General features: G+C 39.7%; 1 protein-coding gene across 1 annotated transcript in view; it reads left to right on the top strand.

Moving 5' to 3' along the window:
- The window catches only part of DPP6 (dipeptidyl peptidase like 6), a 250,442-nt gene that overhangs the window by 142,635 nt on the left and 93,840 nt on the right, over positions 1-13,967 (top strand). Inside the window, exon 7 of the mRNA XM_018084951.2 lies at positions 5,695-5,776. Coding sequence (XP_017940440.1) covers positions 5,695-5,776 — 82 coding nt within the window. The remainder of the gene's footprint in view (positions 1-5,694; positions 5,777-13,967) is intronic.

A 13,967-nucleotide genomic window follows, 5' to 3' on the forward strand; every position in this document is an offset into this window, starting at 1 on the left:
CATGCATCAAAAACTCTTAAATATGATGAAGTTTCCACTTCTTTATTGCCTGTCCAGATTTATTCTCTATGTGGTGGTTTATATTTCTTTTTTCTTTCCTTCTTTCTAAGGAAGAAGAAATCTGTCTTAGCTGCTGTCTGATTTTATTCTATTAGAAGTAGATGTGAAGACATTGAGTTCTGCTGCTGAGACAGATAGTTTAGATAGATAGATAATTTTTTATAGTTATCCATAAAAAATGCTTGAAATACTCTGAGCTGTTGTCCTTAAGACTGCTGTCTTTCAAAATATTCAGTACTGGCTTGATGCAGATAACAAGAGGGGATATTTCTGCCTTCCCCATGGTTTTTTTAGCTGTCTTTATTTATTCAACTTTTTGCATATACTACTGACATCTTAATATACTAATAATACAGTATTTTTTTTCCAAAATTATGGTATTTGCAAGTTAAGCAAGGAGATTCAAAGTTTTTCTCTGCCCAGCTCATATGCATAGTTTTGATTATTTCTTTAGAGGATGGACATATCAGAGCAGCCTTTAGTGCAAATTGTTGTGGTTTTGCTCACAGTGGCAGCATATGCAGAGAATTTCCATACCAATCCTGTTGCTCTGTATTTAAAATTAAAAGTTATGAAAACAGACCTTAGAAGAACAGCCATACCCCAGACTTTGACTGCTTTTATCAGCTTCAGACTTTTTTCAGTCTGGCATTACAAAATATTTTTCTTGAAGCAAAGGGAGACAATCCCTCAATTACAGTGGAAAATTTCTGTTGGTTTTTTTTTTAAGTTGTTTTTGAAGAACTTAGTAGAGAACAGTTTGTCATGTTTATACTCAGAGGGAGACTCAGTGCCATGAAGTCTCTCAGGGAAACTGGTCTTCTTTAGGAGAAAATGTCAGAAGAGGGAACACATAGATGTAAAAATTTCAGCAAAAAACAATACAAACTCTTTCAAACAAGTTCCTCATTATTCACCATAATTTTTAAAGTCAAACGCAGGAAACCCAATATGATTGATTAGTTTGTTTTGTTCTACATACATGTTCTGAGACCTATTGCAAGCAGAAATGATTTGGCAGGCAGCATGCTGATTGCACTCAGGAAGTTTCCTTGTTTGGAAATTCTGAGGGGAGACTTTTTGGGAGAAAACTTCATCTAAATGAGCAAATTTCTCAATTTACTATTTCAGTAATGGTTTTTGAACATTGTACTGAAGTCACACCTGTGGCTGGAGCAATTTAACAGCCTCTGGTCCAGAAAATGTCATCTAACTGTGGAAGAGTTTATACAGGACCTGCTCTGCATTCTGTCTGGCCTAAAACAATGTCATTATTCCCTTCTTTCCCAGGTTTTAAAATCAGTCATTTTAAGAGATGAAAGAAATAATGGCAACCATCTAATAAGGCCTTGCCATTTCTTTGGCTGGAAATTAGGATTAATGTTCTTTTTCATAAGGAAATAGTGAAAATGGTGTGGGGATGCTGTGAAGCTGGTTCTTCGTCCAAACCAGGAACCAGAGATATACAGACTGCTTTCAGAACTGCCCATTTCCAAGCCAGCATCCTGCACAAATGAGCTCACAAGGGACAGGCTCAAATCCAAACAAGCCCTAATTATGAGGGTCTGTGAGGAGCACTGGTTCTTTGTGGAAGCTGAGATGACCCACAATATTGATTGATTCAGGAAAAAAATACAGAGGAATTTTAAGCAGGCTGCTTTGGAGGAGAAGGAAGGGTGAAGCAGTGGAGGACTGCTAGCTTAGTAGTAATAATATACCTCCCAAAAGGAGCTGACTGACATGAGATCCCATTTATGCAACACTTGTGAAGTGGACGAGTGCTCGTGGGATATAGGTCTGACTATAGGTCTGTAGGTCTGACTCCCTTAAGGAAATTTTACCATGGAGAGTTAAAGGTCCAGAGTAATATGAGATAACTGGAAATGTGTTTGACAGATGCTCTCCAAAAGGGTTTTTCAGTTTGAGGATGTCTAAGAGCTTTCTTGACAAGAGCGTTAGAGAGTTGTGGCCATCTCACCCAGAGCAGCTGTGTAGACAACTCATCCTCCTCCTCCTCTCTCTAGGTGATATAATTGCACAGAGAAATTAAGATATAGTTAGTGAAGATGTAATTTGCTCAGAGAAGTTGTTGATAGCCCATCCCTGGAAGTGTTTAAGGTCAGGCTGGATGGGACTTTGAGCAACCTGGACTAGTGGGAGGCATCCCTGCCCATGGCAGGGGAGTTGGAACTAGATGATCTTTAAGGTCCTTTCCACCCCAAAGCAGTCTATGACAATGGGTTTTTAAATGGGTTTCTACCAGGGAGGGAGTTCATTTATATTCCACCACAGACCATGCACCCAACACAACCCAAGGAAGTGTTTGGGAATCTGGTCTTTCATGGTCAGGTTCACCAGTAAGTGAACACATTTTAGTTCTGCCTTTGGGCTTGCTGATGGCCTGGTCTCCCCTGGCCACTCCTGATGCAGCCCATCTCCAGGTCATTCCTGCAGTTTGTCTGAAGCCTGATGGATCAGGCTTGGTGAGGAGGGATGTCTTCTCCATCCCCTTGTGCGTGATACTGGAGTTTGCTGCAGGCGAGTGAGTGAGTGTCGCTACTCCAGGGAAGAGGAGCTTCTTCAAAAGATGAGGACCAAGTCAAAATCTACCAAGATGTGCATCTCTCGGGAACATTTGTGGGGGGAAACTAGGATCTTAGTCTGCTTTTATAGCCTATGGGGTAGAAAGGAATAGCTCACAGCATGAGGATGGATGCCTGGCTACCACCTGCCTTCAGTGGTCTGCATCACCACCTGGATGTACGTGCTGTTACCTGAGTATAGAGGCAGTTTATGGTAACTCGGTTTGTAAATCAGGCACCTCCAGACAACAGGCAATTCCATCACCCAGCCCTTCTATCACATATTTGTCAAAAGGGTTCAAGGCAAACAAACAAGATTGAGAAAGAACTCAAGAGATGCAATTCCATTTTCCCTTGGCCATACCCAGGAGAGGGAAGATGACTTTGCTTTTTTTTTTTTTGTCTGCAGCAGAGCTCTTTGCTGATAGGTTGAATGGGGTGCCTTTCCTTCTACCTTATCAGCTACCAAAGCTGGTTTATGCTGCATTTCTCATTGCATTAGAGTTTTCCTCTTCTAAAATATGATGCAGTGAGCAGAACTGACAGGACTTGTCTGAGCTCTGGTCTGAATTATTCACTGTAATTGGCATGTCTGTCCCTTAGCTTCACCTGTATTATCTGAAGCATTACAGCTTTAAGTTCTCACAATTTGTATAATCTGTTTATTTAGGGACGGTATTCCCCCTCCTAATTGTAATTTCTTGCTCTTCTTCTCACCATGGGGTAAAATAACCCAAGAACTAGATAGTTCATTTGACAAATAGTGAAGTACTGCTTTTTCTCCCATAAGAGGTTTTGATTTGATTCACTATTTTTCTCTTTTCCTTCTATGCTCAGAGGTTACTCTCTGTTAAGATAATCAAGATAGCTAACCAAAGAGATTGATTGCTAACAGGCATAGCTGACTGGAAACTTAAGCAGCTAATGCATACAAGCTTGAAAATATCCAGAACAAGTATGGCTAGTCTTTTTACTGGAATGGGAATTGTGTGGCTCCTCTCAGTATGAGAGTTTTGTATTCTCTTATCCATACCTTATGAAAACTACTGTAGTCTACCCACAAAGACACCTTGTGGGTAAAAACCGTAAGAAATGATGTAATTTCACTCTCCTGGGAGCAGCTGTGGATGGCACTTTGCGCATAGAGCCAAAAGCTATCTGGGCACCCTGGGATACATTCAGATTTGAAGTGTCAGTACCTCAACAACCCACTCTTGCCCCTCCACATTCTCAGTGTGTCCCATCTGTGTCAAACCTGTCATCTTTCCTGTGAGGGTGGTGAGAAACTGGCACAGCTTGCCCAGAGAAGCTGTGGCTGGCACATCCCTGGACTGCCACATCCCTGGAAATGTTCAAGGTCAGGTTGGATGGGGCCCTGAGCAACCTGATCTAGTGAAAGGTGTCCGAAATGTTCAAGGCCAGGTTGGATGGGGCCCTGAGCAACCTGGTCTAGTGAAAGGTGTCCTTGCCCATGGCAGGAGAGTTGGAACTGGATGATCTTTCAGGTCCTTGCCCATGGCAGGAGAGTTGGAACTGGATGATCTTTCAGGTCCCTCCCAACCCAAACCATTCTATGATTCTCTTTCAGGTCCCTCCCAACCCAAACCATTCTATGATTCTCTAAGTCGGTGACCTTGAGCACTTCAAAGTCAGCTCCATGAACCTCTTCACAAGGGCCTTGCAGACTTTATGGGTTATGGTTTATAATCAGGAGAGTGGAAGTTGCTCTTCCATCTGCAAGAATTGTGAAAGGGGTGTGGCCATGGGGGTCCTCACCTTGGGTCTGTTTATTGTAGCTGATCATAGATCAGGAGTTCATGGGAGATGATAGGTTTTTTTCACTTTGGAAAGATGACACAAAATCAGTTCTGAACATTCCTCTTGCTGCTGTGTTTGGACTTGCTATAACAGCACCAGTGCAGTGGGAATGTGTAGCCAAGGGACTTCCTGGCCAAGAGAGCAGAGCAGGAGTGTGGTACAGGACCAGGTCCCAAAACAGGCAATGAGGAGAATTCAGTTAGTGTCTAATTATTACATTCAGTTTTGTTATGTTTTGAAAACATGGCCCAGAAAACACTATATAAGAAGGGCTTTTGCTTAAAGCCTAGCAAGGCTTTGGTTCTTTTCTCTGATTTTGGGTGATGTTGGCCTCAAATTACCTTCTTATTCCTGGCTGTAGGCCAGTGATGATAATACCCTTACTTTTTCAAGCAGTTTGAGATCTGTTAATGAGGCATATTGTATACAGGCTTTATTAGTGTTCTTGTTTGTGGAATGTTACTATACACAGAGTTGTACCAATGTGACTTCAGAATATATAATGTAATTATTTGAGCTGAGTATAAATACAGTTAAGTCAATGCTATCTCTGCTGTGATAAAATGACATTATGCTGCTCTGACATTTACCAAAAAAGCCTCCTTTTTCTATATTGTATTTGTTATGTCTCCCTGATGTTCTGCTACAAAACGAAGGTAATGGATGAAAGAACTAGAAAAGCATTTTGATTTTATTGTCTAAAAATTAGATATTTGGTATTAATAGGAGCTTTTGCCTTTGAAGCCAAGCTGCATATCAGTTGTTATACAGCTGCTTAACTTTTCTGCCATCATGTTCAAAGGGAAATTATTAGGCAGAAAAGCCATGGGGTGAAGAAAATGAAATTATATTTTTCTTGTGGCAGTAGGATTCAAAGATATAATTATTATTTATCATTTGTGGACATCATCAGTGTTGATAAATACAGTTACATTGCTTGCTATCCCTTAACTAATTCTTGAGGCTTAGGCAAGTCAGCAGGGGAATGAATATGTCTAGCTTCGTATTAGTAAGAAACAGAAATTGTCACTTAAATACTTGGTATTACCAACACTTGCTAGGGGTGTAGCATTTACCTTACTGCAAAAAAAGTCTATTGAAATCTGGCAATAGTTGTTGGATGATTCCAGGTGAAAGACATCTTACAAGTTCATGGTGTATTTCTGAAGCAGGTGTGCACCAGCTGATACAAGGACATTTCTGGAGCTGAAATCTTATTTTTTTCTCTCTGCAGGGATCCTCAGAGTTTGTACCCCCCTGAGGTCAGCAATGCAAAGCTTCAGTATGCTGGTTGGGGTCCAAAAGGGCAACAGCTGGTAAGAGAAAGAACAAGTGTGTAAATGCATTTAGACACCATGCTGCTATTGCTTGGAAGTAAAGAAAGAATAATTCTTTATTGACTAGATTCTTGAAACATATATGGTAGCTTCTAGCATCTTTATGGGGATAGTTTTATCATGTAATTTATTTATAAAATTCCCAAATATATACATTCAATGCAGAGAATTTGTGTCTAAAAATGCAGAGAAAGAACACTTTATGGAAGCTTTTTGAGAGGATGCACCTGCTTCTCACAGTGTTGGACACAGGACAGATTATAGAGATAACAGACAGTGTGATTTAGTTCACATCTCATTGCTTCACAAGGGCATCTTCAGACTTGCAAACTTGGCACTGGGGATATGTTAATATCAGCAGCCCTGTTTGGAGAATGCAGCTGGAGAATGTCTAGAACAGAGGTGCCCTGAATTTGCCCCGTAGTTGTTTGTAAAATAGACAGAATTAGAAGTGTTTTCTGGACAGTTTTCAGAGCTGTTTAAAAAAACCAACGATATCACTTGTCAGGGATTTATTATTTCATGGAGCTTTTCATACTGCAACAATCCTGAAATCTCCAGTATTTTATCCCTCAGCCATGGCCATCCTGGATGTGCCCATTTTTCAGAGCATGTATTTCCTGTCCAAATCCCCTGGCTTCATATCCTGATGCAAATCCAACATTAAGGTTTTGCATATTCCAAACACTCTCTACTGTAACAAGAAAAGAAAAAGTGGCAACTTCTTTTTTGCTATGCAAGTTTTATACCAAGAAATGAGCCTTGAAAGCTCATTACATGAGAAAAATCTGGCATATGTCTCCTGTCCCCAGTCCTCTCTTGGGGATTGTTTATCTGTGGTCTTAACTAGGTTGTTTTCAAATTTTATGATTTAAAAAACAGCAATAGGAGACATTTGAATTGCCAGTCTGCAAATTGGGTTGGAGAAAACATAACAGATACAGGAACAGGAAAGTCTCTCCTCTGCTCCATCAGGGAGATCACCGACCTCAAATCTCATCAGAGAGGAGATGCAGCAGCCTTTACCTCTATGCAAAATGACTTCTGAGAAGCTCATTGCTTTCATTGCACACACATACATGCCTAATTTCATCCTCTAACATGTGCCATTTTGAATTCCTTAGTCTGTTGTCCAAGAATTCACTGCTGAGCAGTTTGCATCGATTCGCAGGGACTGGGGTCTGATCATGACCAACCTCTTTCCTTTATGTTCATTGGGGAAGACCAGTGGAACCTCATAATTGTGCTTCTGGCCAACTGATGATAATTATATAACAATTATATATATAATATATAATTATATAAGATATTCAAAAATATTTATTATATTCAAAAATAGAATCACAGAGTGGGTTGCAAGGTATCTTAAGGATCACATTCCTCCAACCCCTCTACCATGGGTAGGTAATACCTTTAGGACATAGCAAATACAGCCAAAACAGAACAGCATTTTTTTCTTCACTGTTCACTGGCTTTATTTTAAGTCTAACAAACTGAGTTTCACAACGTATAGCAAAAAATACATCCGCTAATTAAAAGCTAATATTGAGTTGCATTAGTGATGTTTTCCACTTCACAAGTGAATCTTTTCTTTAATACAGTTTTGCTGTGAACTTGTGTGCCTTCAGCACCTTGAGTCACAGAACATTATTGATTCACACTCATGTTCATTTTACCAAGCTGAATGGGTTTACTTAACTTCCACATCGGAAAGGAGATTTAAGTTTTTTCATCCCAAAGTCAAGATGACCAATTTACTGCCTCCATTGCCCTCTCTACCATGCATTCTCTACATAACCGTACAGAAAAGAAAAGTATTTATATCAAAATAGACAAATGTTGTATACAACAGGCAGTATATACAGTCCAGAAGAAAAGTTTTCTTTACTTCCAACTGTATCATTTAATGTTGAAATAACCAATACCACTTTCCACCATATTTTATTAAGAAATTTACAGGGAAAACTTAAAGCCTTAAGAATTCCTGAAGACATCAACTTTAGTACATGTTCCTTCTGTGGAATACATGCTGCATATTTTTAAGTACCTTTATCCCTGTGGCTGTCGAATCCCATATGAATCTTGTAAATGTCTTGCTACAGTGGATTTGTTCTGCATGCTACTTTTTTTTTTATTTAATTTTTTTTTTTTTTACTTCAAAATATGTAAAATTGTTGGCCTGTAATTGAGCTCTATTCCCTGTTCTTGCATTTGGAATCAGGGTAGATGAAGAGCACCTCGCTGGTAGTTTAAGCATTATCTTTCATACTTCTAACATATGTGCCTCTAAGCTCTTTTCCTTGCCAGTTTACTTTGAAATAAAATTATAGCTGTAGTTTATAAAATAATCAGGCTTTTACATGCATCAATATAATCTATTTATATCCAATGATCATCAGAGAATTACCAAAGAAGCTTAAGAAAAAAAATGTACAAGCATTATAAATGAGAGAAAACCACAATGCTCACTGTGCTGTATTTCAGGACTAATTGGGTTACTCAGAATATAACTGGCAGCAAAATTCATGTCACCTTTTGTGGGGAAAACATCGAATGCATAGACAGAGAAAAATTAAAGTCTATTAAAATTTGATAGTGTGAAGATGTTTTTTATAAGTGTGCACTGAGTCGTGTTGCAGGAGAAGGAGGGGAAATATTTTGAGTGGGATGGAAACGACTAAAATACTGGGAGCTACATGTCAGCTCCCCTGGTTTCAGGTGGTTACAGGGCCAAACATCTGTGAGAACATTTGAGGGTGGTCCTACAGCAGCAGTAAGGCATCTCAGTGTGTGTCAGCCCTGGTGCAGCATCCCTCTGTGCACAGGCTGCAATCCAATTTCATGCTGCATCTCCCAGGAAAGGTGGGAGCAAAGGGCAGATGGGTTTTGTGTCACCTTGAAGATACCCCAATTTTCAGGAAATAAGAAAGCTTTCCCCTTGAAATCTCCTGGTTTGTTCTTTTTTGGCAGCACAAAGGAGAGGCAGGGCAGGAGAGTAAGAGGGTTTGATTCCAAAATTCTTATTCTCTTTGTAGCTTCCATTTCATGCTTCCTGGGGGAACTTTGGGTTGCTGTGCCTGACCTCTTTCTCTCTTGCATGTCTAATCATTCAAAAAGAAACAAATCTGAAACAGGAGCAGCCTGAATGATCTGCATTCTCTACGATTAAAAATAAATAGTGGAATATTCCCAGGAGCAGTTTGCTATTTATCTTGTTTTCCTTTGTCCTTTCTCATTAAATTATATGCCAATTTTTAGATGATGAACTCCTTAGAGCGTGGTTCTTGACTTCTGACTAGCCTGCAGAATGCCACACATGCCAACTGAGCTGTTTAAATAATGGCAGATACTGGATCAGAGCAAATCTGTGTCAGAAGATTAGAATGCAAAAGAACCCTTCACTTCTGGCACCTCAGAAAAATGCTTCAGCTTTTCTCTGATCTCAGCCAAAGTCTTACCAAATTAAAAGTCTTACAAAACTGTTGGAAGCATGGGGCCCTTACTGGTATGAGCTCCAGAGTCAATAGTAAGAGCCACTAATTTCAGTGCAAGAGGGAACACATTCCCTAAATCTGGGTGTTAATAAGGGGCTCATTCCTCTCCTTTGTCCTCCAACATGAGCCATCATTCATGCCTTTGTAGAATGAGTGAAAAACACTGTTAACTTGGAATAGCAGCATGATATATTCACTATTTTTGGGTGTAAATGACTTTGCAAAATGTCTGTGGAAAAACCCATCCTTTCCATGGTGCACCCGACAGCACAAAGTCACACTTAGTATTCGGTTTCATCAGCCCACTGGCCTTCAGAGTGGTGCTTGGTGGGTTTTTTTAGTGAATAGGCTGTATCATCCTCAGTTTGTGTGATACTTTCCAGCAATACGAGGATGTGGGTGCCATGACAGGACTGCAAAAAAAGTGTTAGGCCATTCCTTCACTCTCTTCCGAGTGTGCTTATCTGCATTAAGAGTCTTCACTCCTTATATTTCCTCTCTTTTTCTGATCATGCCATCTATGACTCAACAGCTACCCACTTGTAAAGTTTTAATTCTGCCACCAAAAAAAAAAAAATACCTTCATTTAATTGATCTTACTGGAATGTTTTACCAGTTTCCTCACGTTACATCTCTTATAGCGAGGCTCTGCCCACGCGCCGAGAGCTCATGTGAGATTCCTGTGGTACATTTGCCCCAGTAGTATCTAAGCAAATGTTAGTAGTTACTGTGATCTTGAACTCAGCTTTCATAAAAGTTGTGTGGCTCACAGGCTTGGACCTGTCTATTAATCCAGAAAAATAGGTGCAACGTGAAGAGGTTTCCTTTGATGTTTTTCTTGGCAGTGTGGCCCAAGTCAGGGAGGGCTTCAGGAGTAAGAGACTGTCCAGTGCATATCTGCAGCTAAGGTGCTCAGTGAATAAATCCAAAGCTCTCAGGAGGCTTTTATGTAAGTTATCCCAAAATGAGCGCATCCAGGTTCAAAATATTTGCTTCAAGGACAAGCTAGGAATATCTGTGGGCCCTGTTGCCAAAGGAAGGAGGAAGCAGGAGGACTGCTCTGATAAAATGCAGTGAATATTTGTTTACAATGACAGCACTAAATACAGTTCACAGGAGCTGTTAAACTCCCAATTCCAAAAGCAGAAGAACTTCTACTGTGCTGCTATTTTCTTCTTTTTTTTTTTCCTTTTTAAAATCAGAATCTGTAACAGTCCTGACAGATATTAATGGTAATGGTGACACATCAGATGCTGGGGGAAGCAGTTTTGCACAACTTTAGAGGCAGCAGTTATAATTCTAAAAAATCTCTCTCATAGATCATAGTATTTATTCTTCAAGGAAGGGTAACATTTTTTTGAAGTTTCCCCTGGCCACTCAGTCTTTTACTGTTTACTCTGTTTCTTTAAGTACCAAAAACATACAGGAAGAGGATTAGGGTTGCTGGAAGTTTTGTATGCCCTCACACTTACTGCAGCCCCACGAAAGGGGCAAAATGGGTTTTTCCTGCATTCGTAGGCAATGAGCCTTTTCCAGTGTCAACTCCTTTTGGAGCAGGAACTAACTGTTATTCTTTGTAGATTGTGCTGCAATCAAATTTATAATTGGTTCTGAGGTAACAGGAGTTCAGTTTCACAGCAGGTGCAGAAGATGCATTAAAAAATCTCTATTTCAGTGAAATGCAAATAGCAGGAAAAAAAAAAAAAAGGGGAGTGATTCTTTCAGCCCCTGCCAAGTTAGGGGTTTGCAGGTACCCTCAAAAAGTGAATGCTGAAGCTGGTAAACAGCTTTTTGTCATACATATTGCTGTTTAAAAAGTGCAATACAGTTAAGATAAATACTGGATTTTCTTAAAACATTTGAATGATAGATCCTGCTGCACATGACCAGAACCTATCTACCTTGCTTGCTATCTTTTTTTTTTTTTTAAAGGCTGTAGTACAATGTTTTGCCAACTGGGGTGTCTATATACAAGAAAAGCTGCTTCAGTGATGACATCTGGAATTAAACTGGAGTGACTCCTCTAATTAGAATTTTTTTCCTTGCCTGAATTTGCACCTGTCATGCCAGCTTAGTTCCAGGCAGAAGGACTGCACAGATATCAAGGGAGGAGGACCATTTTCACAGGAGGCACTGAATCATCTGCTGTTGTTCCTATTCCAGCAGGTCTTTTGAACTGCTCTGTGTATAATTGCTGTAGGTCTATTTGTCTCTACCATTATTTCATAGATTTTTACATCATTATTTTGAAGCTGCTGTTCTCTCACCTTCTCTTTTTTCAATAACATCTGAATCAATATTTAGCTGTGGTCTGCTGTATGTAGTTATTCTGGCTTGCTTATCTTGCTAGCTACGAGAAAGAAAGGCTTCTCCCCCCCCAACACCTCAGATGTGTATATAAGCTCTATTTAAGCATGCTGAGGGATATTCAGACAACTTTTTACATGGCCCTGCATTCTGGGAAAACAACAATTTCAGCACAGTAACGTGACATCTCTTCCTCACCCCCTTTTCCAATGTCAGAATATTAATTTTTTTAGGGAAATTCTAGTAAGATATATTACACACACCCTGAACACCTGGACATGTTGCTCCTGTTGGGGATTCTCTTTCCCCTCTCCTCTCCCTTTATTCAAATAATTCCACTGGAAGAGTGTTGTGTTTAGGTTTTCTTTTGTTTGTTGCTTTTTTTCCCTTGATGCTCTGCTCTTTGGTACAGTGGCAGTAGTGTCCTATTTTTAATTTTGCACATCCTTGTCATTCCTTTGGCATCAGTGGGCTTGTTGTGTTGGGTCCTCATTCCCCAAAGGGAGGCTTTGGCCCAGTCAGTGTTATGAGCTCTGCCGAGAATGGTCCTGTCCCTTCCCCTCTCAGCATCCTTGCTACTGCACCTTCACCAGTGGCAAAAGAGCAAGATATTTAAGATAATTGAAGATGCTACAATAAATCTTACTGAAAAAGAAGATATAACTTATTTTATTTTAAATAAGATGTTGCTCTTTTTGTGGGCGTGAAAGATTTCAGAGGTAAAAATGAAACAGATTATTTGCCATAGAAGTTTTACAAATAAATCAGAAAGTAAATGCCCTTACACCCAAATATGAGACATAGGATGATACAGGCATCACCCTGGGGGTGAGACACTGCCACAGGCTTCCTCTGTGACTTTATCTGTCACTTTGTTTTCTGGTTAAGTTACAGCAATATATTCCTACCTTACAGCAGACTTACAGAATTAATGCATTAAATGTTGCAGACAATCACACTCTCCATTAAGGAAACTGAGTGTGTATCTACAAGTGTATATATCAATGGATTCACTTGCTTAGAGCAATTCTCCATCTTGTTTTACTACAGGGAAAACACTGAGTTCTCTTTCATTATGTTACCACATTACCTTATGTGCAACTGAAGCTGCATAAAATAAAATATTCCTGGCAGTACAGCATTCCAGCACTGGGTCAGTTCCACTGAAAATAATTCCCTCCTATTACAGAAATTCCTTAAATTTCAATTATGCTTTATGGATATCGAACAATTCTTTTTTCTGAAGGGTGGTTTTCATTTCAGAGGTCTAACTGCTCGAAGTATCTACTTGTCTAAGGGCTCCTGGCATCTTACAGAGCTGTGGTTGGTAGATGATGTCCATTGAAATAAATGCTTATGAAAAGTGTTGTGTTATGAGAGGTGCTGTTTTGTGCCGTGAAAATAGGTACCTTTTACTTTAGCTAGCAGCAATCGTTGCTGAGGGCATGATGAAGTGACAGACATCAGGATGCCACGAGCAGGGCTGAGCAGTGCCACCCAAGGGACTGCCAGTGTTTCACCTTTGTTTGCGGTGTCGGTCTCTCCTTCCCCAGAAACTGCCACTTGTCAGAGGCATGAGAAAGCTTCAGGAACAATTCTGTTAGCTCTGCTCTTCACCTGCTGGAATAGGTGTTGATTTTTTCTACAACTAAGCTTTTAATTAAAGAGGAATATTACACCGACTGACTCACTGCCCAGGATCGGACGTGCACCTGGAAGAATCCTGAATCCCAGTTGCCAGTTTCTTTATGCTGACACAAGTAATATCTGTGCTCTCCTGAGTCAGGTATTCATTCTATAACACAATAAAATATTTTAAATGAAACACTGTATCATCTCACATTAAATAATCTAATTTCTCGTGATGTCCCACATAACCATCAGTGATATTAGATTACAGAATGCAAGATAATCCATTAAGCTGAACTTAAAAGCAGAATCAGAGTTCCATACTAAATGGTACATTTAGTATTTCATTCTTTTTATGTAACAAGGCAGTTATAAATTAAAATAACCCCATTAGAATACAGGGCAATGAAATCCAAGCAGACATGGCTCTCTTTGTTGAGGTGAAACAAACCCTCTTTTCTTCCCTGAAGAACAGAAAATAGGACAGCATGTTTTTCTTGAAACATGTAATTTTAAATCTCCTGAATCATGATAATTGTTTATTTGGCTGTACATTGGCAGATTCTAGGTGTGATTAGAATCAGTGTGTGTTGTGGACTCACCTGCTCACAGAATACAAATGGAAATGCACAGAGCACATTGTAAGGATGTTTGTAGAAACCTGAGAAGAATATTAATGCACTGAAGGACTTAAGATGGGAAAATCAAGAGGAAAAAAAATCTTTTCTGTACCCAATTTA

This window comes from Manacus vitellinus, unplaced genomic scaffold (assembly GCF_001715985.3).
Source record: "Manacus vitellinus isolate BGI_N305 unplaced genomic scaffold, ASM171598v3 scaffold_79_pilon, whole genome shotgun sequence".
NCBI lineage: Eukaryota > Metazoa > Chordata > Aves > Passeriformes > Pipridae > Manacus > Manacus vitellinus.